Consider the following 24,102-nt stretch of genomic DNA (forward strand, 5'->3'; position numbering starts at 1 on the left):
AGAAGGATCATCAAGTGTTGATGATCAACAAGACTACCAGTTTCAAGAAAAAGGGTAAAGGGAAGAAGGGCAACTTCAAGAAGAACGGCAAGCAAGTTGCTGCTCAAGTGAAGAAGCCCAAGTCTGGACCTAAGCCTGAGACTGAGTGCCTGCCCCAAGTATTTGGCGGAGAAGAAGGATGGCAAAGTGAAAGGTATATGTGATATACATGTTATTGATGTGTACCTTACTAATGCTCGCAGTAGTGCCTGGGTATTTGATACTGGTTCTGTTGCTAATATTTGCAACTCGAAACAGGGGCTACGGATTAAGCAAAGATTGGCTAAGGACGAGGTGACGATGCGTATGGGAAATGGTTCCAAAGTCGATGTGACCGACGTCGGCACGCTACCTCTACATCTACCTTAGGGATTAGTTTTAGATCTAAATAATTGTTATTTGGTGCCAGCGTTGAGCATGAACATTATATCTAGATCTTGTTTGATGCGAGATGGTTATTCATTTAAATCAGAGAATAATGGTTGTTCTATTTATATGAGTAATATCTTTTATGGTCATGCACCCTTGATGAGTGGTCTATTTTTACTAAATCTTGATAGTAGTGATACACATGTTCATAGTATTGAAGCCAAAAGATATAAGTTTAATAATGATAGTGCAACTTATTTGTGGCACTACCGTTTAGGTCATATTGGTGTAAAGCGCATGAAGAAACTCCATGCTAATGGGCTTTTGGAATCACTTGATGCTTGCGAACCATGCCTCATGGGCAAGATGACTAAGACTCCGTTCTCCGGAACAATGGAGCGAGCAACAGATTTGTTGGAAATAATACATATTGATGTATGCGGTCCGATGAGTGTTGATGCTCGCGGCGAGTATCGTTATTTTCTTACCTTCACAGATGATTTGAGCAGATATGGGTATATCTACTTGATGAAACATAAGTCTGAAACATTTGAAAAGTTCAAAGAATTTCAGAGTGAAGTGGAAAATCATCGTAACAAGAAAATAAAGTTTCTACGATCTGATCGTGGAGGAGAATATTTGAGTTACGAGTTTGGTCTTCATTTGAAACAATGCGGAATAGTTTTGCAACTCACGCCACCTGGAACACCACAGCATAATGGTGTGTCCGAACGTCATAATCGTACTTTATTAGATATGGTGCGATCTATGATGTCTCTCACTGATTTACCGCTATCGTTTTGGGGTTATGCTTTAGAGACGGCTGCATTCACATTAAATAGGGCACCATCTAAATCCGTTGAGACGACACCATATGAACTGTGGTTTGGCAAGAAACCCAGGTTGTCGTTTCTTAAAGTTTGGGGCTGCGATGCTTATGTGAAAAAGCTTCAACCTGATAAGCTCGAACCCAAATCAGAGAAATGTGTCTTCATAGGATACCCAAAGGAGACTATTGGGTACACCTTCTATCACAGATCTGAAGGCAAAATATTCGTTGCTAAGAATGGATCCTTTCTAGAGAAGGAGTTTCTCTCGAAAGAAGTGAGTGGGAGGAAAGTGGAAAGTAGTTCATCACATAAATCAATTCCAGTGATTCCTACACCAGTAAGTGAGGAAGCTAATGATGATGATCATGAAACTTCTGATCAAGTTACTACCGAACCTCGTAAGTCAACCAGAGTAAGATCCGCACCAGAGTGGTACAGTAATCCTGTTATGGAAGTCATGTTACTTGACCATGACGAACCTATGAACTATGAGGAAGCGATGATGAGCCCAGATTCCGCAAAATGGCTTGAGGCCATGAAATTTGAGATGGGATCCATGTATGAGAACAAAGTGTGGACTTTGGTTGACTTGCCCGATGATCGGCAAGCCATAGAGAATAAATGGATCTTCAAGAAGAAGACTGACGCTGACGATAATGTTACTGTCTACAAAGCTCGACTTGTTGCGAAAGGTTTTCGACAAGTTCAAGGAGTTGACTACGATGAGACCTTCTCACCCGTAGCAATGCTTAAGTCTGTCCGAATCATGTTAGCAATTGCCGCATTTTATGATTATGAAATTTGGCAAATGGATGTCAAAACTGCATTCCTGAATGGATATCTCAAAGAAGAGTTGTATATGATGCAACCAGAAGGTTTTGTCGATCCAAAAGGTGCTAACAAAGTTTTCAAGCTCCAGCGATCCATTTATGGACCGGTGCAAGCCTCTCGGAGTTGGAATATACGCTTTGATAGTGTGATCAAAGTATATGGTTTTATACAGACTTTTAGAGAAGCATGTATTTACGAGAAAGTGAGTGGGAGCTCTGTAGCATTTCTGATATTATATGTGGATGACATATTTTTGATCGGAAATGATACTGAATTTCTGAATAGCATAAAAGGATACTTGAATAAGAATTTTTCAATGAAAGACCTCGGTGAAGCTGCTTATATATTGGGCATCAAGATCTATAGAGATAGATCAAGACGCTTGATTGGACTTTCACAAAGCACATACCTTGATAAAGTTTTGAAGAAGTTCAAAATGTCAAGCAAAGAAAGGGTTCTTGTCTGTGTTACAAGGTGTGAAGTTGAGTCAGACTCAATGCCCGACCACTGCAGAAGATAGAGAGAAAATGAAAGTCATTCCTATGCTTTAGCCATAGGTTCTATCATGTATGCAATGCTGTGTACCAGACCTGATGTGTGCCTTGCTATTAGTTTAGCATGGAGGTACCAAAGTAATCCAGGAGTGGATCACTGGACAGCGGTCAAGAACATCCTGAAATACCTGAAAAGGACTAAGGATATGTTTCTCGTTTATGGAGGTGACAAAGAGCTCGTCGTAAACGGTTACGTCGATGCAAGCTTTGACACTGATCCAGATGACTCTAAGTCACATACCGGATACATATTTTTATTAAATGGTGGAGCTGTCAGTTGGTGCAGTTCCAAGCAGAGCGTCGTGGCGGGATCTACATGTGAAGCAGAGTAAATGGCTGCTTCGGAAGCAGCAAATGAAGGAGTCTGGATGAAGGAGTTCATATCCGATCTAGGTGTCATACCTAGTGCATCGGGTCTAATGAAAATCTTTTGTGACAATACTGGTGCAATTGCCTTGGCAAAGGAATCCAGATTTCACAAGAGAACCAAGCACATCAAGAGACGCTTCAATTCCATCCGCGACCAAGTCAAGGAGGGAGACATAGAGATTTGCAAAATACATATGGATCTGAATGTTGCAGACCCATTGACTAAGCCTCTCTCACGAGCAAAACATGATCAGCACCAAGACTCCATGGGTGTTAGAATCATTCCAATGTAATCTAGATTATTGACTCTAGTGCAAGTGGGAGACTGAAGGAAATATTCCCTGGAGGCAATAATAAAGTTGTTATTCATATTTCCTTATATCATAATAAATGTTTATTATTCATGCTAGAATTGTATTAACCGGAAACTTAGTACATGTGTGAATACATAGACAAACAAAGTGTCACTAGTATGCCTCTACTTGACTAGCTCGTTAATCAAAGATGGTTAAGTTTCCTAGCCATGGACAAAGAGTTGTCATTTGATGAACGGGATCACATCATTAGAGAATGATGTGATTGACTTGACCCATCTGTTAGCTTAGCACGATGATCGTTTAGTTTGTTGCTATTGCTTTCTTCATGACTTATACTATGACTATGACCGAGGGAACAACGTATGTTGTTATGCGGTTTGACCGATAAAGATCTTCATAGAATATGTAGGAACCAATATGAGCATCCAGGTTCTACTATTGGTTATTGACCGGAGATGAGTCTCGGTCATGTCTACACAGTTCTCGAACCCGTAGGGTCCGCATGCTTAACGTTCGGTGACGATCGGTATTATGAGTTTATGTGTTTTGAGGTACCGAAGGTAGTTTGGAGTCCCGGATGTGATCACGGACATGACGAGGAGTCTCGAAATGGTCGAGACATAAAGATTGATATATTGGACGGCTATGTTCGGACACCAGAAGGGTTCCGGGTGATCTCGGATAAAACCGGAGTGCCGGAGCGTTACCGGAACCCACCTGGGAAGTTATTGGGCCCTTAGTGGGCTTTAGGGGAGAGAGAGGGCTGCTGCCAGGAGGTGGCGCACCCCCCAAGGTAGTCCGAATTGGACTAGGGGAGGGGGGCGCGGCCCCTCTTTCCCTCTCCCTTCCCCTCTCCTTCCTCCCCCTCCTAGTAGGAGTAGGAAAGGAGGAATCCTACTCCTACTAGGAGGAGGATTCCTCCTCCCTTGGTGCGCCCCTAGGGCCGGCCGGCCTCCTCCTCCCCTCCTTTATATACGGGGGAGGGGGCACCCCATAGACACACAAGTTGATCTCTTAGCCGTGTGCGGTGCCCCCCTCCACAGATTTCCACCTCGGTCATATCGTTGCAGTGCTTGGGCGAAGCCCTGTGTCGGTACTTCATCATGACCGTCATCACGCCATCGTGCTAATGAAGCTCTCCCTCGACACTTAGCTGGATCGAGAGTTCATGGGACATCACTGAGCCGAACGTGTGCAGATCGCGGAGGTGCCGTACTTTCGATACTAGGATCGGTCGGATCGTGAAGACGTACGACTACATCAACCGCGTTGTCATAACGCTTCCGCTTACGGTCTACGATGGTACGTGGACTACACTCTCCCCTCTCGTTGCTATGCAGCACCATGATAGATCTTGCGTGTGCGTAGGATTTTTTTTGAAATTACTGCGTTCCCCAACAGGAGAAACGCGCAAGTCCCTAATAGATGCACCTACACAAACAATCAAACACTTGCACCCAACGCGATAAAGGGGTTCTCAATCCCTTCACAATCACTTGCAGAGGTGAGATCTGATAGAGATAGATAAAACTAAACAAAAGATAAAATAGTTTTGGGTTTTTTGGTTTATAGATCTGAAAATAAAAGATTGCAAAATAGTAGATTGGAAACTAATATGATGGAAAATAGACCCGGGGGCCATAGGTTTCACTAGAGGCTTCTCTGTTGAAGGCAAATAATACGGTGGGTGAACAAATTACTGTCGAGCAATTGATAGAAAAGCGCAAAGTTATGACGATAGCCAAGGCAATGATTATGAAATATAGGCATCACGTCCGTGTCAAGTAGACCGACTCCTGCCTGCATCTACTACTATTACTCCACACATCGACCGCTATGCAGCATGCATCTAGAGTATTAAGTTCATAAAGAACGGAGTAACGCCTTAAGTAAGATGACATGATGTAGAGGAATAAACTCAAGCAATATGATGAAAACCCCATCTTTTTATCCTAGATGGCAGCAATTCAATACGTGTTTCGCTACCTGTACTTTGTCACTGGGTGAAATCACGCAAGATTGAACCCAAAGCTAAGCATCTCTCCCATTGCAAGAAAAACCAATCTAGTTGGCCAAACCAAACCGATAATTCGAAGAGAAATACAAAGATATCAAATCATGCATATAAGAATTCAGAGAAGATTCAAATAATATTCATAGATAATCTGATCATAAATCCACAATTCATCGTATCTCGACAAACACACCACAAAAGAAGATTACATCGGATAGATCTCCAAGAACATCAAGGAGAACATGGTATTGAGAATCAAAGAGAGAGAAGAAGCCATCTAGCTACTAGCTATGGACCCGTAGGTCTGTGGTAAACTACTCATGCTTCATCGGAAGGGCAATAGAGTTGATGTAGATGCCCTCCGTGATCAAATTCCCCTCTGGCAGGATGCCAGAAAAGGCCCCAAGATGGGATCTCACGGGAATAGAAGGTTGCGGCGGTGGAAAATTGTTTTCGTGGATTTTTCTCGTGGTTCTGGAATATATGTGAATATATAGGAGGAAGAACTAGATCAGGAGGTCACCGAGGGGCCCACAAGGTAGGGGGCGCCCCCCTAGGGCGCCACCTCATGGCTCTTCTGACTTGCACTCCAAGTCCCCTGGGTGTCTTCTGGTCCAAGAAAAATCATCGTGAAGTTTTATTCCGTTTGGACTCCGTTTAGTATTCCTTTTCTGCGAAGCTCAAAAACAAGGAAAAAACATAAACTGGCACTGGGCTCTAGGTTAATAAGTTAGTCGCAAAAATAATATAAAATGGCATATTAATGCATATAAAACATCCAAAACAGATAATATAATAGCATGGAACAATCAAAAATTATAGATACGTTGGAGACGTATCAATCCTCCGATTCTTTCCGATAATCCCACGGTTACAAAGATTTTTTTCTTCGAGGGAAATATCAGAGCACACCCGGTGGCACTAGGAAAAGAGGGTTCAAGAGGCTAATGCAATGAGGCACCCCGCTGATGGCACTACAAAATTTGCTCTATTCAGTGACAAAAACCTTAGCGACAAAACAGGAAACATCGTCTAAAATCATTTTCTGTGACGGGCCATCGTCACAAGGTGTTTTCATACCGGGGCAGCGCCCTCGGCAACTTTGTCAATGTTTTGGCCTGATTTTGGGTGACGATATTGGGCGTCACTAGGCATGTCCATTTTTAGGGACGATTTGTATTGCCATAAAAAACATTTGGCATCACGAAAAATGTTCGGCGGATTAAAAAATGGTTAACAAAATGGCGTGTTGGTGTTCAGAACGTAGTACCTTATAAATTATGCCATGGCAGAGTTTATAATATATTAGAATCAATCTTTTTAGGGTTTAGGGTTCAGATGCTCTTATCGAAATCCATTGATTATTTCTCCATGCGTGCTCTCAGTATTATAAAAAGGGAATAATCTCTTAATACTACTTAATAGCACATACATGTTCATCATTATCACATAAGTACCAACAGTAGCATAAAACATGACCCACAGAGATAGACGGTCATTGAGGCAACATGAAAGAGAGTCAGAACTACTCCTCATCTGGTTCAGCAGCAATGAAATCAAGGAAGAGAAAGGTCCCTGCATGTCCATGACTTAGCACGAAGATTATCATGTCTCCAATATCCATGTTGTACACGTCAACTACTTTGCTCCACCCATTAAGGACGATGCTTCTATCTCCTTGTCCTGAAGCCGAGTATGAAGTCGAACTGATGTTCACTCAAGGATGGAAAACAATTGTTAGCTCTCCATTTGCACCCATTTCCTTAGGCACAACACGTTGCGGAAGTATCTGGTGTCATAACACAATTTGAACACTTTAAGCAATCTACATAAGTACATGGACTATCTGAAGATAATGAGAGTAGATACAATTTTAACCATGAGTCTGGCATCAATGTTGGTCTTGTTCAAAGTGTGCAACAGGGGCATGTAGGAATGATCTCTTGGTCCAGCATTGTAACCGTCCATCAGCATCCAAATTTGATCAACAAAGACGACGAAAAACCACATCTCTTCCCAGGTTACTCTGCTCCCTTCAGTGACCCCCATGTTGACTATAAACTATTTTGTGACAATATCCGCCCATAACAAGCTATGGGGCCCACGACGGCGGCGGCGGGGGGGGGGGGGCTCTCCGCCTCCTTCTTCCCCTGCCCGCTCCTCTCCCGAAGCTCCCTCCCTGGCAGGTGGTCGTCTTCCTGCCAAGTTCTGCACGCCACTTCTCCGAGTGGTGGGATCTGTCCAGCCTTGTGGGTGTCGTCCTCAACGACGTGGCTGGTCGCTGGCTGTCGCGAAGCAGCGGGCTGGGCGGTCCCCGCGCTTGCTCCGTCCGCCACTGCCGTGCCGGTGGATCTGACCAGGGGGTCAGTCCTCGGTTGTGTGTGATGGAGTGGTCCACTACTCTGGGTGACGCCCCTCGCGGCCTGATCCATGGATCATTGGTAGTGGCTGCCCCTCCCCTAGATCTGGTACATGAACCTTAGGGTCATGTAGATCTGAACCTCATGGATTTCGTCTTCGTGCTGGTGGTGGTTGGCAATGGTGGGACTGTAGGTTGTGGGGGAGCGTTGGTGCGGCAGCGAGGGTGGCTAGCTGCGCATCGGCGGCTCATCTCTATGAGATAGGCGGGCAAGGTTTGCCTCTTGGATGCCGAAGCGGCGGCTCTGGGTGGCGGGCTTGGCGGTGCTTTCACGGCAGGTGCTGCCTGGCTGGTGCTGGTGTGCTATCTTGGTCGTGCGGACGGTGAGGTAGCTCGCGTGGGAGGCATGCAGGGCCGACTATGGGCAAGGTCTCATCTTTCTCGGTTCTTGATGTTGTCCTCCTCACGACTTGTCTGCTCATCTCTTTGCCAACCCCAATGGGGTGCGCTTGATGTGTGGTTTGTGGTCGCTGGGTGGATGGTGGTCGGTACCTGGTGAAAGCTCATCCCGACTATGTCGGTGCCGGTGACGTCGACGCCCTTTCGTGTCGTTCCCATTCTTGGGGGCGTCATATAGGTTGCCCCTCCCCCGTGCTCAGGGTGAAAACCCTTGGTCCTTTCCCAGACCGGGCGGCGGCGCTTTTGCACCGTTCCCTTCTTGGAGGCTCCGTCTTTTGAGCAGGACCCTTCCTGTTGGTGGCCGTGGTGTGGGGATGGACAACAGCTTCCTCTCTTCGTGTTGACGGTCCCGTGGCCTTGACACTGGCGCTCTTTAGGTATGCATGTTCCGACTGTAGGATGGTGCTCGGAGCCATCATTGCTGGACCTTGACGGCGATTTTCATTCTGGCTCGAGGGAGGTGAGCATAGCCATCGCTCATTGTTGCGGTGCCCTTTTGCTCGAGATCAGTGGGAGCAAGGGGCTCCTCCAGGTGATGGAGCCGGATGGCATTGTCTTTGCTGGCGTTTGGATGTTGGCGATGGCATGGCCTCCCATGTCGGCATGTCCCCTTCCCATGGTGGCTCCGCTCTCGGCTCCAGTTGCTTGATCACGAAGCTGAGCTCAGAAGACACCAAGCAGTTCTCCTCTTCCATTCAATCTTGGCTTATCGTTTTCTAGGGTGTGTGGCTGGTCCTTGGCGCCTTGTATCATGCCGTGTCTTTTCTTTCTTCCTTTGTTGTATGCGTTTTGATGTTGTGCTATTCTTGGTTGCTGTAAGGGCTTCATTAATTTAAAGTCGGGCGGTAGCCTTTTCTCTAACATTAATTGTGTTAGGAGGTTAGGCGTGTTGTAAACCTTCTTTATCTCTTCCATATTTTCCCCTCTCCTTGTAACCCATGCAGTGTGCACTCCAGCGATATGCCCTTGTACATTAACACGAAATCGTCGCCTCTAACGAGGTAAGACGTTCCACCTATTTCTGCACCTGCCGAAAAACACATAATTTCCTAAAAATGTAGGATTGGATTTTTTTTAAGTCCCAACACCTGTTTTTGTTTGATAGTGTCTCAGTCACTTTTGTGAAGGTTTAATCACTTCGGTTAACTCTTGGAAACTTGTGAAGTTTCAAACATTTTTATTTCGTTTTTTGTCATGTATTTCCTTTTTTGGTTTCATTTGTTTTAGCTTCTCTGTTTCGTATTTGTTGGAATTGTATTTTGAGCGGTATAGCACAAAAGCTGCCTGAAACTCTCAAAGAATTTAGTCAATGTAACCTAGAGTTCCTAGAAAACCCATTATCATCATCTTTTTTCAGAGTACGCCTAGGCGTACCATAGCTTTATAGAAGGCAGAAATTTGATTACAAAAACACTACCACTAGTTGTGAACAACGAGCGTAGCACGAACACCACACCCCGACAAGTCTGAAGACATCCACGACACGACCAAACAAAAACTACAAAGCAAAAGAGCTTGTCCTAACCGAGAACAACATCACGTCTCGATCAACACCAGACACCTCCAAAGACTACCAGTTTCCAAGGAACTTCGCTTGTCGATGCACCATCCACCCTGAATGCCTAAGAGGAGGTGGCAAGTGAATGACAGGACTTGATCAGATCCGAGAAAGACACTGTCTTGGACGCACTGGCAATGGCCGTACGTAGGGCTGTCAAGGATAAAAAAAGGACCACGGTGAATACCGGAGAGAAATGAGGAACCAAGCTGTGCCTCCAAACACAATGCTCTCAACAGAGGAGCGACGTCGAGGATGCCGCCATCGTGCTGATCCAACTGAATCGAGGCTTTCGCTTGAAGGCAATCACCAACCCCAACCGAGCGAGAAGAATGTCGAATCCACCTTGGTGATGCCTCCAAGGAGGGGTATGCCACCCATGGGTGCCATCGCCGTCGGCCCGGCCAAAGCCGAGCAAGATTTTCATCTGAGCATCGCACATCTCCACACCACAAAAGAATTGGCAAGCACCATCCATGTGGCCTCACACCGCCGCCACCGCAGCTCCACGCCATCGTAGCCGCTAGCCGAGGACCGCCGACAGACCGCACATCAGAGAGAAACGTGACCCAACCAACATCTCCAACCTAGCCGAAGAACAACAGCCACCGACAACTCCAGCAAGGCCCAGGACCGCCCACGACGACCGTCACCCACACCAAGGGACAACCTTGCGAGGGCCCAGCACCTCTCAACAGACAACTCCCACGCCGACATCATCCGGAGAGCACCGCCGCAAGCTACACAGCCCAGGAGGTAGCCGGGCACTCGCTACTCGCCAGGAACTCCATCCTGGCCGAGCCATCACAGTGCCACCACCGACCTGGTCAGTAGCTCGCGTCGTCGCCTCTAAACAACACCGCCGCGCACGCCCACGCCGCCACACCGCTGCCTGCACTCGCCATGACCACCGCCCCACCATGACTCCCGTCGTGCACCACCGCACACCACGCCTCACCAGCACCAACCGCCTGCACCACCGCGGTGCCCAACATCCATGGAGGCCCGGCGTCACCATGCCTATGGCAGCAGGAACCGAATTAGTATGGGGGCAAGACCACAGGTCGCCATAGCCACAGGCTGCATCACCGGACGAGGCACACACCTCCACCGCAGCCACCACACTGAACCGTCACCGGACCTTGCCAGCACCACATCGCCAAGGAAATCCGTCGGAGGAGCACCCACGCCATGGCCACGGAGGAGGGGGCGCGCCGGGAGAGTCCCTCTCGCCACCGGCACTGCTCGGACTTTGCCCAACAGCGGCCAACGGCAGCGGTGAGGTGGAGGAGAGAGACGAGGGGAGGCAGGCGGTGCAAAAATAGTCCCCCCCCCCCTCCTGTGTCACCTCAAAGAAGGATGTGAGGGTCATGGGTCCCCATTACCATCATCATTATTACCCTAAAATCTAAGATGATATGCCGGCTCAGTCTGTCGGAGGTGCTCATAGGGGTAGGGTGTGCGTGTGTGTGTTTACAGGGATGAATGTATGCACGTTTATATGAGTGCTTGCGTCTGTACTGTGTTAAAAAAAATCCATAAAGGCACACATAATTTTGTTCACCCTTTTTCTTTTCCTCCCATCAGCAAAACTTGTACAAAAATCCATAAAACCCAAACCACACAATGTGGTCCACGATATCCTCCCGAAACAGAACCTCATCCTTTCAGCAAACCTCCAAGAATGTCGATCTCGGAGAAAAGAGACTCCTCTGATCACCCCAAGACCAAACTTTCTTTCTCTGCCCGTTTCCCCTTCCCATCACATTTCTGCAATTTCTCCACATATTTTTGCGTGCGTGTGCGCGCTCCATTTGGGATCGGCGACGGCAATCCGCCCACAGCCACCCACAATGGCGGCGGCGTGACCAACCTGCCGCGGAGAGTTTTGCCAGTTCGCCTACCCTCTTGTTTTCCCTACCGGTAGTTCGGATTCTTCTCCTCCCTCCCTCAGAGGCCGCAGTTTTTACTCCACCCCCTCACCTGTGGATGCCATCGAGAGGCACGCCGAGACCACGGGCGGCCTCGACAGCGACGCGCTTCCTCCCGCTCCGCTCGTCCTCGTCGCGCGCGCGTGATGCTCGCCGTCTGCGCGCGGCACGGGCCCGCCAAGCTCCCGCTCCCGCCGCTCGCGGGCGAACGTGTCGCCTGGGTCGCCGCCGGCCGGTGGTGGTGCTGGCGCCCCGCGGCGGCGCGCCGTGGCGTCGCCGCGCGGGCCTCGTCCTTCAGTTCCCGGATCGGGCTCGATTCCCAGGTTAGTTACCGTTCTCGAGCATTCCGTCGAACAGTTCGTGGAAGCGATCTTAGCGGCTTCTAGTTCTTGAACCTTCGATATGCAGATTGTACCCCATTTATGGGATGTATGGCTGATGGCGCATGCTCTCTGTGTTGTATGGTTCTAGCCTGTATATGGTTTCTGTGGACATTTGATCGAACACTTGGCTTGAAGCTAGAAATGAAGTGGAAACTTTGTTGCTTGCTTGATTGCATCCATAGCTCCAGATGATATTTTAGTGTGGCTTGGTAACTGATGGGGCACATTCTTTGCTGCAGAATTCTCACACAAGGGACTTATCCCAGCTGTTGTGGGTGGGTCCAGTGCCCGGCGACATTGCAGAGATTGAGGCATACTGCCGCATATTCCGTGCCGCAGAGCAGCTCCAAAATGCTGTCATGTCGGCGCTCTGTGATCCGGAGACAGGCGAGTGCCCTGTGCGGTATGATGTGCCATCCGAGGACCTGCCAGTGCTCGAGGACAAGGTTGCTGCTGTGCTTGGCTGCATGCTGGCATTGCTGAACCGGGGTAGGACAGAGGTGCTTGCAGGGCGGTCAGGTGTCGCGAGCGCGTTCCAAGGATCTGAGTACAGCACGATGGATAGGATTCCGCCGCTGGCCCTGTTCCGTGGTGATATGAAGCGGTGTTGTGAGAGCATGCAGGTTGCACTTGCTAGCTACCTTGTACCGAGTGAGCCCCGAGGATTGGATATCTGGATGAGGCTGCAAAGGTTGAAGAATGCCTGCTATGATGCGGGTTTCGCAAGGGTTGATGGTCATCCCTGTCCAACATTGTTTGCAAATTGGTTTCCGGTGTACTTCTCAACTGTGCCAGATGATTCGGAGACAGATGAGTTGGAGGTTGCATTTTGGAGGGGAGGGCAAGTCAGTGAGGAGGGTTTGGTGTGGTTATTGGCTAAGGGATTCCGAACTATTGTTGATCTCCGGGAGGAAGATGTTAAGGATGATTTATATCTTTCAGCAGTTGGCAAAGCTGTCTCATCCGGAAAGATAGAGGTGGTCAACATGCCAGTTGAGATTGGGACCTCTCCCTCAGCTGAACAGGTTCAGCAATTTGCGGCGCTTGTGTCTGATGGGACGAAGAAGCCCATTTATCTTCATAGCAAGGAAGGGATTAATAGGACGTCTGCAATGGTCTCCAGATGGAAGCAGTATGCCACTCGTGCAGAGAGACTGGCCACCAAAAAGCGTTCACCAATTGTGAATGGTAAGGCGCTCAAGAATGATCCGACAAATGGCCCAGGTTCCTCGTCAAATGGTAGTGAAAATGGTGCAGTAGTGAAGTCTGATAGAACCGTGGATGCTGGGGAAGCACGTGATATAGACATAGAAATTACAAGTAATAATCTGGAAGTTACTAATTCCCTTCCCAATGGTCAAAGCACTGAACAAGGTGAACTGCATGACAGCAGGACAGAACTTCTTTCAGATTTTAAACTGGAGACTAGTCCCCTTAAGGCACAGTTTCCTACTTGCAATGTTTTCTCTAGAAAGGAGATGACCAAATTTTTTAGAAGCAAAAGAGTTTATCCAAAATCTGTTCTGAACTCTCGAAGACGATCGAGTAGCTTGATGATCTCAAGGAGAAAACAAAATCTCAGAGCTGAACATAATGAGGCCATTGATTGTGAAGCATCAGACATGATGGTTTTGAAAAACGCAAATGGGACATTATTTGACAATGATTATATATTATCGGTTTCTTCAGGTATCACTAATGGAAAACCCTCGAACAATGGAACCTCCACTTCTTTTGAAGAAAAGGGAAGTGCAGCTTCACTCCTGACTATTGATCCTAGAACGTCTAATGCCAGCAATCCCAATGGGAATGCTCAGCTTGGATCACAGAAACCATCTGAAAAGAATGGTGGTCCTTATCTTGAGAGATACTCATCAGATACAATCGATGGAAGTATTTGTGCCACAACTGGTGTTGTCAGAGTTCAGTCAAGAAGAAAAGCTGAGATGTTTCTAGTACGTACAGATGGATTCTCTTGTACTAGAGAAAAAGTAACAGAATCATCTTTAGCTTTTACTCATCCTAGCACCCAGCAACAGATGCTTATGTGGAAATCTCCTCCAAAGACCGTCTTACTGTTGAAGAAATTAGGTGATGAGCTCATGGAAGAGGCTAAAGAGGTGGATTCACAATTTCCATTTTTTAGTACATATCTATTTATTGCATATCATTCATATATCAATACATATTTTCTTTTTTTGTATTTGGTAGCAAAATGTACTCTACTATCTTAAAGAATAAAGTTCCGTCATGCAAATTATGTATTCGATAAAATTATAAATATAGTGCTAGTTTTGTGTTCAGAAACTTACCTTACTTCATAGATTTGTAGTAAGATGTGGAACTACACAGAATTAATTGCGAGATTTTTAGTATTGTTGTATCAAAGAGAGCATTAGTTAAGTCAGCTACTATAGTTTGAATTTCTTCTTTAAAGTTTAAGTTCTTGAAAGGTTTTGTCTGATTGATGAGGGTTTGCTTTAAAATTCAAAACAGCCATATCTCTTTTGTGTGAGGTGGATTGACTTGTAGATCTCACTTCATGGTAGGGATAATCATTCATGTGTGCCAACCAGTCTGTATCATGTAGCTAACGTATCTGTTACACATTTCCCAGTTTTGTAGCTCGTGCAGTCCATGCTCTTTGGTACATGTCTTCGTAAGTGTCAAAGTTTGTCTAAGACTTAGTTATCTACTCCAACTATCCAAGCTGTTTGATAGTCACTTAGGATATACATTTCATGTACTTCTACCTAATTTTATTTCTTATTTGGCAACATACACATCATTTGATATCCTGTATACTACTTTTCAGGTTGCTTCGTTTCTTTATCATCAAGAAAAGATGAATGTTCTTGTGGAGCCTGATGTTCATGATATATTTGCGAGGATTCCTGGTTATGGTTTTGTGCAAACCTTCTATACTCAAGATACCAGGTATAAGTGAAACATATGTAAGTTTGATGAGCGATATAACTGCATATTAATTTCTGCATTACTATTTACTAATATCATTTTTTCCAAAAATCAGCGACCTTCATGAGAGAGTTGATTTTGTCACATGCTTGGGAGGTGATGGGGTCATATTGCACGCATCAAACTTATTTAGGACTTCTGTACCACCTGTTGTCTCGTTCAATCTTGGATCTCTTGGATTTCTGACTTCACATAATGTATGTTTCAGACTCCATTCTAAGATAATTTTATCCTATGACTTTCTTTTGTCAAGTCTAAGCATGTAACATTTCCTTCACTTCAGTTTGAAGGTTTCAGGCAAGATATGAGAGCTGTCATCCATGGGAACAATACGCTTGGAGTTTATATAACCCTTAGAATGCGTCTACGCTGTGTAATCTTTCGAAATGGAAAAGCAATGCCCGGGAAAGTGTTTGATGTGCTAAATGAAGTCGTTGTTGATCGGGGTTCTAATCCATATCTCTCAAAAATTGAATGCTATGAGCATAACCACCTTATCACTAAGGTAAGATCTGTATAAAGCCTTAGAAACTAGATGTCTCTATTTGTGCCTTTTTCCTTGGTAACTATGCATCATTGCCCTTTGTCTATATTTCTCTCTGGAATTTTTCGGCTACGCAAAGTTCACAATGGCAAATATTGAATTAACTCAATTTTCATGGGTGCACCTCCAAATTCTGTATTATGCTAGAAAAGTTTAGCCAGTTGTCACTTATGTTTCAAAATTTCTCCAAACTGAACTGTCCTTCATTGTTTCATACTTTTATCACTTGGTGCCCTGAAAGAAACGGTTATTGCAGTATAATCATCACATATTAGTGTTGCTGAGTCTACTTGCTACTCTTGATCTTGTAGTCCTGGAGATTATATTACTGTTTGATGCTTGTATTTACTTAGATGTTCAGGATTGTTGTACTACTATGTATCCACTGTAACTTCAACTACTTTGAATTAATGGGAATATATATAGGTTCAAGGAGATGGTGTGATAGTAGCAACACCAACTGGCAGCACAGCATACTCTACTGCAGCAGGGGGTTCAATGGTAGGTTAATTTTTGCAAGTTATATTACTAGGAAGAACTGAGCAAAAGCATTGACTTGAATTGTGTCATGGCATGTAAACAAAAGCACTTTCCAGATTCACATAATGCATGTTTCTTGTGTTATATTTTCACTCCACGTGACATGTTATTTCTCAGTTATGCAGCATATGGATATAATTTTTACATTTAAGACAGATTTTTGGTTATATAAATAAAACTTCCATCTGTCATGCATCATGTACCTGTTCAACGAAACCAGGCCAATGAACATCTGGAAAGCTCTTTGTCCTTGATTTCCACTGCAGAATTGTTTAGTGGTTCCTTTTGACAAGCTTAAACTACAAATGCTTTTCACAAGCTATACTAGCGCATTCATTTTGTAATACACACCATCTACTTCAATCATAATACAAAGTTTTCCTCTGTTGCCTGTGAGCAAGATTCAATCTACCTGCTGCAGTTAAGATCTTGTATTTTAAAACTTGGGGGCAACGCATACCTCAAGGCTGAATAACGGAAGTGATGCTATGGCCTGTTTGTCTGCTTTGCTGGTCTAGTGCTTCGTTCAAATGCACTATGTCACCTGTACATTTGTGTTTTGAGCACCACAATCACACTACTTGTGTTTAGCAACCTTTTCATTCTTGCCAGTCAACTGTTCCTTTTCCCATGTGTACTACTCCCTGCGTTCCTAAATGTTTGTCTTTTTAGAGATTTCAAATGGACTACCACATACGGATGTATATAGACATATTTTAGAGTGTAGATTCACTCATTTTGCTCTGTATGTAGTCACTTATTGAAATCTCTAGAAAGACAAATATTTAGGAATGGAGGGAGTACGATATATCAAGTGAAAAGAACAAGTTATTTACTGGGGTCATTGTGGTTTTTGCTGTCCAGGTGCATCCAAATGTCCCATGTATGCTGTTCACTCCAATCTGTCCGCACTCGCTGTCATTTAGACCTGTCATACTTCCTGACTCTGCACGGCTTGAATTGAAGGTACGGAAATCCTCCAATAGATGGATGGTGAAATGCCTAATATTGTCATGTAATCTTATGCCATTATCTCATCCTGATAAATTCTTGGCATTATTATGTCTCTAGAATATCCCCGGCCTTGTTACCCAACAATACCACGGCCTTGCTCTGCTGACCAATTGACTTTGTGATTTTTACCAGATCCCGGACGACGCGAGAAGCAATGCATGGGTGTCGTTCGACGGCAAAAGGCGGCAGCAGCTGTCGCGAGGAGACTCTGTTCATATATCCATGAGCGAGCACCCGCTGCCGACCGTCAACAAATCGGACCAAACCGGGGACTGGTTCCGCAGCTTGATCAGGTGCCTGAACTGGAACGAGAGGCTGGACCAGAAGGCGCTCTAGACCCTAGCATGTTCCTGTACATACATAGCTCTATACATAGATAACCTCCTTGTGTTAGAAGATAGATGATCTTTTTCTGTAGCATCTGTAACATCACAGGAGACGAGCAGACTTTTTGACCTGACAGTGACAGTGACAGCAGGTGATGGTAACACTGATAGTGTTTGTAATTATCTGCTTTGTAAATCAACAGTATAGCTCATTATCTCTGGGCCTAGCAGAAGATGACAGCCCACGCGAAGATGATAGCCCATTGTAATGAACCCCTCTATTTTTGCTCAAACATATATATCTAAGCTGATGGCTACTTTTTGTATTTCAACTTAGCATTACTCTGAAGATTTTTTTTCTTTTTTGTGGAAATGTGAAGATTTTATTTGAAGGATCAAGATATGTCACACATACCTCTAGTGATTTTACCATAGAGGTATCGGTTCAATCCATGTACATAAATCCTCTGAGATATTTTAAAAATGGCCTGAAACGGCCACAGTGCATAGACCAGAGTACAAGCGAGGGAGGGAGATGTGCATACTGTAGAAGTGCATGCTCTAGCCAATACAATAAAAAAAATCTATCTGGTTGAAAATACTAGGCAATACATTTATACGACTAGCGCGCCTAGACAGCCCAGCTAACACACGGCATGAGCACGGTGAGCATCCAGGAGACACACCGGCATCCTCCTGGAACATGCAATCACCGTTGTGGTGTTTCCATGAGTTCCAGTAGCATAATAGGGAAAACGTAGACTCCGTCTCTCCTAAAACATCATCCCTCCTGATTTAGAAATTCTAGCAAAACTGAGGTGAAAAAATGTACAAGAGAAGGACAACATGGACTTTTCATAGAGGAAGATTCAGAATCCTGATCTACAGTAGAAGTTAAGCATGGTGCTTTGGCTGTCGAAGCATTTGCTTCAAATCGTTATTGAAACAAGTTGGTGCTGCATCTTTACGTTGAGGTATGAGGCTAGACATCATACCTTTTACTCCCTCCGTTCCAAAATATTTGTCTTTTCAGAAATTTCAAATGGACTACCACATACGGATGTATATAGACATATTTTAGAGTGTGGATTCACTCATTTTGCTCCGTATGTAGTCATTTGTTGAAATCTCTAGAAAGATAAATATTTAGGAATGGAGGGAGTAGTCAATAACGATCAATCCTTTTTCTTTTTCTTTTGAACTGAAGGACGGGTCTTTCTAGCTATGTCGTACTAGTAGTAGGTTCAATATTCCCGATTAGGCTACACTATTGTTTACTAGATAAAGGGTTATTGCTTTTGGTAGTACGTCACCGAAATTGCCCCTAAAGTTGTCAAATATTACCCATCGATGCCACCTATAAGTTTTTTTTGAGGTGTAACTAGGGTTTTATTCATCGATCAAAACTGACGGAATACAAATAATGTCTGGTGTGTTCCCTAGCCACACAAGTCGGCCAATAGGAAGTGTCGAGGCTGCCTTTGCCAAGGCATGAGCCTCATAATTCGCCTCCCTATTCTCAAAACGAAAGCTAACTTTAACAAAGTCTAAAGTTCTAACTTTAATCTCATCAATAACACAAGCATAAGAAGATGATTGCGCAGCACCCTGGATGTCCGAGACGACTTGCAGGCAATCCGAAGCTATGATCACATGTGATAGAAGAAGATCTTGGGCAAGAGCTAGTGCCTCATTGCATGCTTGGGCCTCCAGACTTGCAGCCTCCACTAAGCCATCAAACATCACCGCCGATGCACCAATATAGCTGCCATCTTTGTCCCTGCAAATAACAACACATGCTCCCGTCTTCCCTGACCTGGAGACAGCGCCATCTACATTCATTTTCGCCACATCTTCTCCAGGCGGAATCCACTTCCGGCCTCTTGGCTTTGGCTCGCTAGCATGTGTACTGGAGTTACATTTTGACGCTATTTCAAGGTCCTGTAGGTACCTGTTAACAAAGCACATAGTAGATAATGGGCTCTGGAATTCATTATCATGGATCGCCCTTCTCCGTGCCCACCATATTGCCCACATGGTGATTAAAACTCTAGCAAGATCCTGCTGATTCATTGTTTCAAAAAGCCAGAATAGCCATAGCCGTGCGTCATCACTTCTGTTGGAAATCAAATGTTCCAGTGTTTCCTCATCACCCAGCGCCCACACGCACCGAGCCATCCCGCACTCAAACAAAGAGTGCCGCCATGAGTCATATTCCTCCTCGCATAAACCACAAACAGGGGGCGTGGCCATGTTGCGCTCATGGCGGACTGATCTAGTAGGCAGAGACATTTGTGCTAATCTCCAAACAAAAACCTTGACCTTTGATGGAACTTTTACTTTCCAGAGTTGAGACCAGGATCTGCTTTCCGCTGCAGTATTTGAGTGGCTCGGTCTATGCTCTAGCCAGTCCTCACGTTGGTGTTTGATTCCACTTATCATCCTATATGCTGATTTGACTGTGAATATTCCCCGACGGTCATAGTGCCATGCCCAAAAATCAGGCTGTACACGAGAGCTTAAAGGAATGTTAAGAATAACATCCACATCCGGCTGAACAAAGTGCTCAGACAGCACTTGTTTGTTCCACGATCTGGTCACTGCATCAATAAGTTCAGAGACTAACTGCGGCGGAGCTAAAGAAATAGGACAGATAGGTCTTAGCTTGAAGTCTCGCGGCAGCCAGTTGTCTTCCCAGATGCGTGTGTTAGCCCCCGATCCAATCCTTTTTATCAGGCCCATAACAAGCACATCTCTCCCCTCTACCAGTGAACGCCAAACCTGGGAAGGTCGAGCACCAAGGCCTGCAACCAAAATGTTGCTCTGAGGGTAATATCAAGCACGAAGAACACGCACACTCAAGGACTCCGGGTCTTGAAGTAATCGCTAGACTTGACGAGCAAGTAGAGCAAGGTTGAATAGCTCTATATCCCTGAATCCAATACCTCCCATATTCTTTGGTTTACACATAGTTTTCCAAGAAACCCATGCCGGTTTCCTTTAGCCACGCTTACTCCCCCACCAAAACTTCCGAATAAGGCTGTTTATATGTTCAGTTAATCCACGGCTCAGTTTGAAACATGACATTGAGTATGTCGGATGGATTGCGCAACTGATTTGATCAAGACTTCTTTCCCCCTGCTGATAAACATTTCTCCATCCACCCTTTAATATGTTTCCAAATTATGTCCTTCAGATATCTGAAACTTCCTTCCTTGTTCTTCCCTACATCCGTGGGCAGGCCTAAGTATTTCTCTGATAAGGATTCATTCTGAACATCCAATGCATTCTTTATCTCATTCCGTGTTGCCTCTGGCACACCTTTGCTAAAATAAATTGAGGATTTCTCCGTGTCAAACGCTGGCCTGACGCGTCACAGTACATCCTCAAAATGTCTTGGACTTGAGTTGCATTCTCCATATTAGCTTCAAAGAACAAAAGACTGTCGTCTGCAAAGAGCAAGTGCTTAATTTGCGGGGCCGTGTCTGCAACAGCTAACCCCCGTATCCCGCCGCCAAGATGTTTTAAAAGACATGAGAGACCCTCAGCTGCAAGTAAAAATAAGTACGGAGATATTGGATCCCCTTGCCTCATGCCCCTTGATGGCTTGAAATCATGCAGACTGCCTTCGTTAAACAAAACTGAAAATGTGACGGACGAAACACATCTCATAATAGTCTCTGTGAACCGTGGGCTAATACCCATCTTTAACATAACTGCCTTCAGATACGCCCATTCCAAGCGATCATACGCTTTCATCATGTCTAGCTTTAGAGCTACAAAATGATTATTCTTTACTCTCTTCGTTTTCATATAGTGCAAGCACTCGTAGGCTGTCAAAAAATTATCAGTGATTAGACGTCCAGGCACAAAGGTCGACTGCTCCTATAATGTGATCTATAAGATTGCGTCAAAGGTCTTAGCCAACAGGCTGAAGATCATTCTTCCTGAGGTAATTTCTGATCAGAAATTACCTCAAGGAGAATGATCTTCAGCCTGTTGGCTAAGACCTTTGACGGATCAGAAATTACCTCAGGGAGAATGATCTTCAGCCTGTTGGCTAAGACCTTTGACGCAATCTTATAGATCACGTTACAAAGACTTATAGGCCGAAATTGTCTTAGAATTTTTGGACTAGCGATCTTGGGAATGAGAACGATGAACGTGTGATTGATATCCTCCGGCGAGTCATCTCCATTGAGCAATCTGATAATCATGCTAGTAACCTCTTCACCACATAGGTCCCAATGTCTCTGAAAAAAATGTGCGGGAAAACCATCGGGACCCGGTGCTTTTGTTGGGAACATTTGAAAGAGAGCATCTTTTACCTCCTCTTTTGTGTATGGTGCATTAAGCTTTGCATTCATGTTTCCATCCACTCTGACAGGAATGTGAGACAAAACCTCCTCCAACCCAATACATCCTTCAGACCTGTACAAATCTTCATAGAACTGATTAGTCATTCCGGCCATCTCTTCAGCATCTGTAGTTACTGTCCCATCCGGTTTCTCAAGCTGAGCTATATTGTTTCTTGCTCGTCTAGCACTTGCCTTCTTCTAGAAGTACTGAGTATTGCTATCAGCTGCACATAGCCAATCAATACGCGACCGTTGTCGCATCATTATCTCTTCTCGGTATGAAATCTCGACAATCCTGTCCTGGACCCTCTTCTCCTCTTCGCCCGGCCCAACACGCGTCGGGTCGGCTCGCAAAACTACTAACTGATGAAGTAGTTTCCTCAGCTCTTCACGTACTGATCCAAACGTTGTTCGGCTCCAATGTTTAAGTGACGCTCCGACCGAAGACAACTTTGCAGCTAATTCTGCTATGTTGGTAGCTGGATGATTCTGCTCCCACTCACGTTTCAGGGTGCCCCCAAACCTATCATCTGTTTTCCAACAACACTCATACTGGAAAGGTTTCCTTAGTGCAATCCTCAGGTTGTTTGCTTCAAGTTCATTTAACAGTAAAATTGGGCTATGGTCAGATTTTGCTGCTGTGAGATGTTCTACTGAAGCAAAGGGAAACATTGTTGACCAGCTGGCGCTCGCCAAGGCTCGATCAAGCCGTACTCTGCAAAATTCACCTCCCACCACTCTCTTCTCAAAGGTTCAGTCCAAACCTTTGTATCCGAGATCAGCTAGTTCGCATACATCGACCGCTTCTCTAAAGCCTTCCATCTGTGCACTGTCCCTCTCATTAGGACCCATCTGCTCTTCTTGTCGGAGTATCTCATTAAAGTCCCCGATGCATAGCCATGGCAGGGTACTCTCTCCTCGTAAGAACTTCATCGTGTCCCACGTCTTGTACCTCAAGCTCCTGTTGGCCGCACCATAGAAACATGACAAGCGACAAGGGTCTTTGCCCGGCTCCTTCACCACCGAATCAATGTGATACTGAGAATAGGATTTTATTTCAAGATCAACATTATTCTTCCAGAACACACATAGACCTCCACTTCTACCTGCACTATCTACTCCAAAACGACCAGTAAAACCTAAACTACCTGCCAAACATTCCACCCTATACTTCGCTAACTGCGTTTCCATAATGCAAAGCACCATCGGCGCACACGCCTCCACTAAATCGCGGAGCTCTTTGATCGTTGCAGGATCACCAATCCCGCGACAGTTCCAGCATAGAGTTCTCATTGGGCTCGGCGGCCCTCCCCGGAGGAGGCCGCCTGAACACTTATGGCCATATCCTCACCATGTAACACACCATCTTGCCTTCTTATCTTCATTATCTGGACTTTCCCCGGAGTATTATTTACCCCCGGTAATGTGTCATCTCCATTGTTTTCCAGCATTAGGACTGTTCCGGCTACTCTTCCTTCTAAGTTTCGAAGCACTTGGCCTCTGATATTGACTGACCCGTTAGCTGAGACCAGCCTTTTGCGCGCCCCCATGTTCTCATGCGATCTCGCGTCTTGTTGGGAATAGTCCACATTAGTATTTTGCCGGTCATAATCCTCCCCATCTCTTATTTCTCCTTCACGACCTCCCCTCCCTTGTCTACCACCTCTACCTCCTCTTCCTCCATATCTACCTCCTCTACCTCGACCCTCCATGTTTGCCCTTCCTCCTGCCTGATATGTTGGCTGCTCCGAGCCCCACAGAAGCCACTCTCCCCACTCGCAGGTACGTGGGTCATGAATTCCATCCCCGCACTCCTCAACTGTGTGTCCTATCAAACCACAAAAATAGCAGAAGTCCGGCAGCCTGTCATAATAGACAGGATACCTCCTCATCTCCTTGAGGGTTATCGGTACAAACCTAACCAGAGGTGTACTCACATCTACAAAAACTCCGATTCTCAAAGTACTCGCTGGATTGATCTTGCCTTCATTAACAATGACTGTAAAAGGTGGTTCGCCAACCTTGGCAGCAACTTTCTCAGCAAGCTCTCTCTTGGCTGTCAATCCATCTGGTAGCCCCTTAACTCTCGCCCACAAAGGCACTTTGTTCAGCTTGTACTCCGAAACGTCGGTGAAACCGTCATACTCCTGGATTATCACCAGAGCATAACGGAAGATCCACGAACCCCCATCCATAATCCGCTTCCAATCTCCCAGGCAATGGCACTGGAACAGGAACATGTTAGGGCCTTTTACATTGAAGGTGACGCCTTGAGCCGCCGCCCACGCGTTCCTCATTTGCTTCAGCAGGGCTGCATGCCTGAAAGGCTTG

General features: G+C 45.5%; 1 protein-coding gene across 1 annotated transcript; it reads left to right on the top strand.

Moving 5' to 3' along the window:
- The first annotated feature begins 11,382 nt into the window (after positions 1 to 11,382).
- Positions 11,383 to 17,745, top strand: LOC123096290 (probable NAD kinase 2, chloroplastic). Its single transcript, XM_044517982.1, has 8 exons — positions 11,383 to 11,953; positions 12,253 to 14,133; positions 14,829 to 14,950; positions 15,045 to 15,186; positions 15,273 to 15,494; positions 15,960 to 16,034; positions 16,938 to 17,039; positions 17,220 to 17,745. The coding sequence occupies exons 1-8, from the start codon at positions 11,777 to 11,779 to the stop codon at positions 17,421 to 17,423; spliced, it is 2,925 nt and encodes a 974-aa protein (XP_044373917.1). The 5' UTR covers positions 11,383 to 11,776; the 3' UTR covers positions 17,424 to 17,745.
- The last annotated feature ends 6,357 nt before the right edge of the window (positions 17,746 to 24,102 follow it).

The sequence above is a fragment of the Triticum aestivum genome, chromosome 4D (assembly GCF_018294505.1).
Source record: "Triticum aestivum cultivar Chinese Spring chromosome 4D, IWGSC CS RefSeq v2.1, whole genome shotgun sequence".
In the NCBI taxonomy this organism is placed as follows: Eukaryota; Viridiplantae; Streptophyta; class Magnoliopsida; order Poales; family Poaceae; genus Triticum; species Triticum aestivum.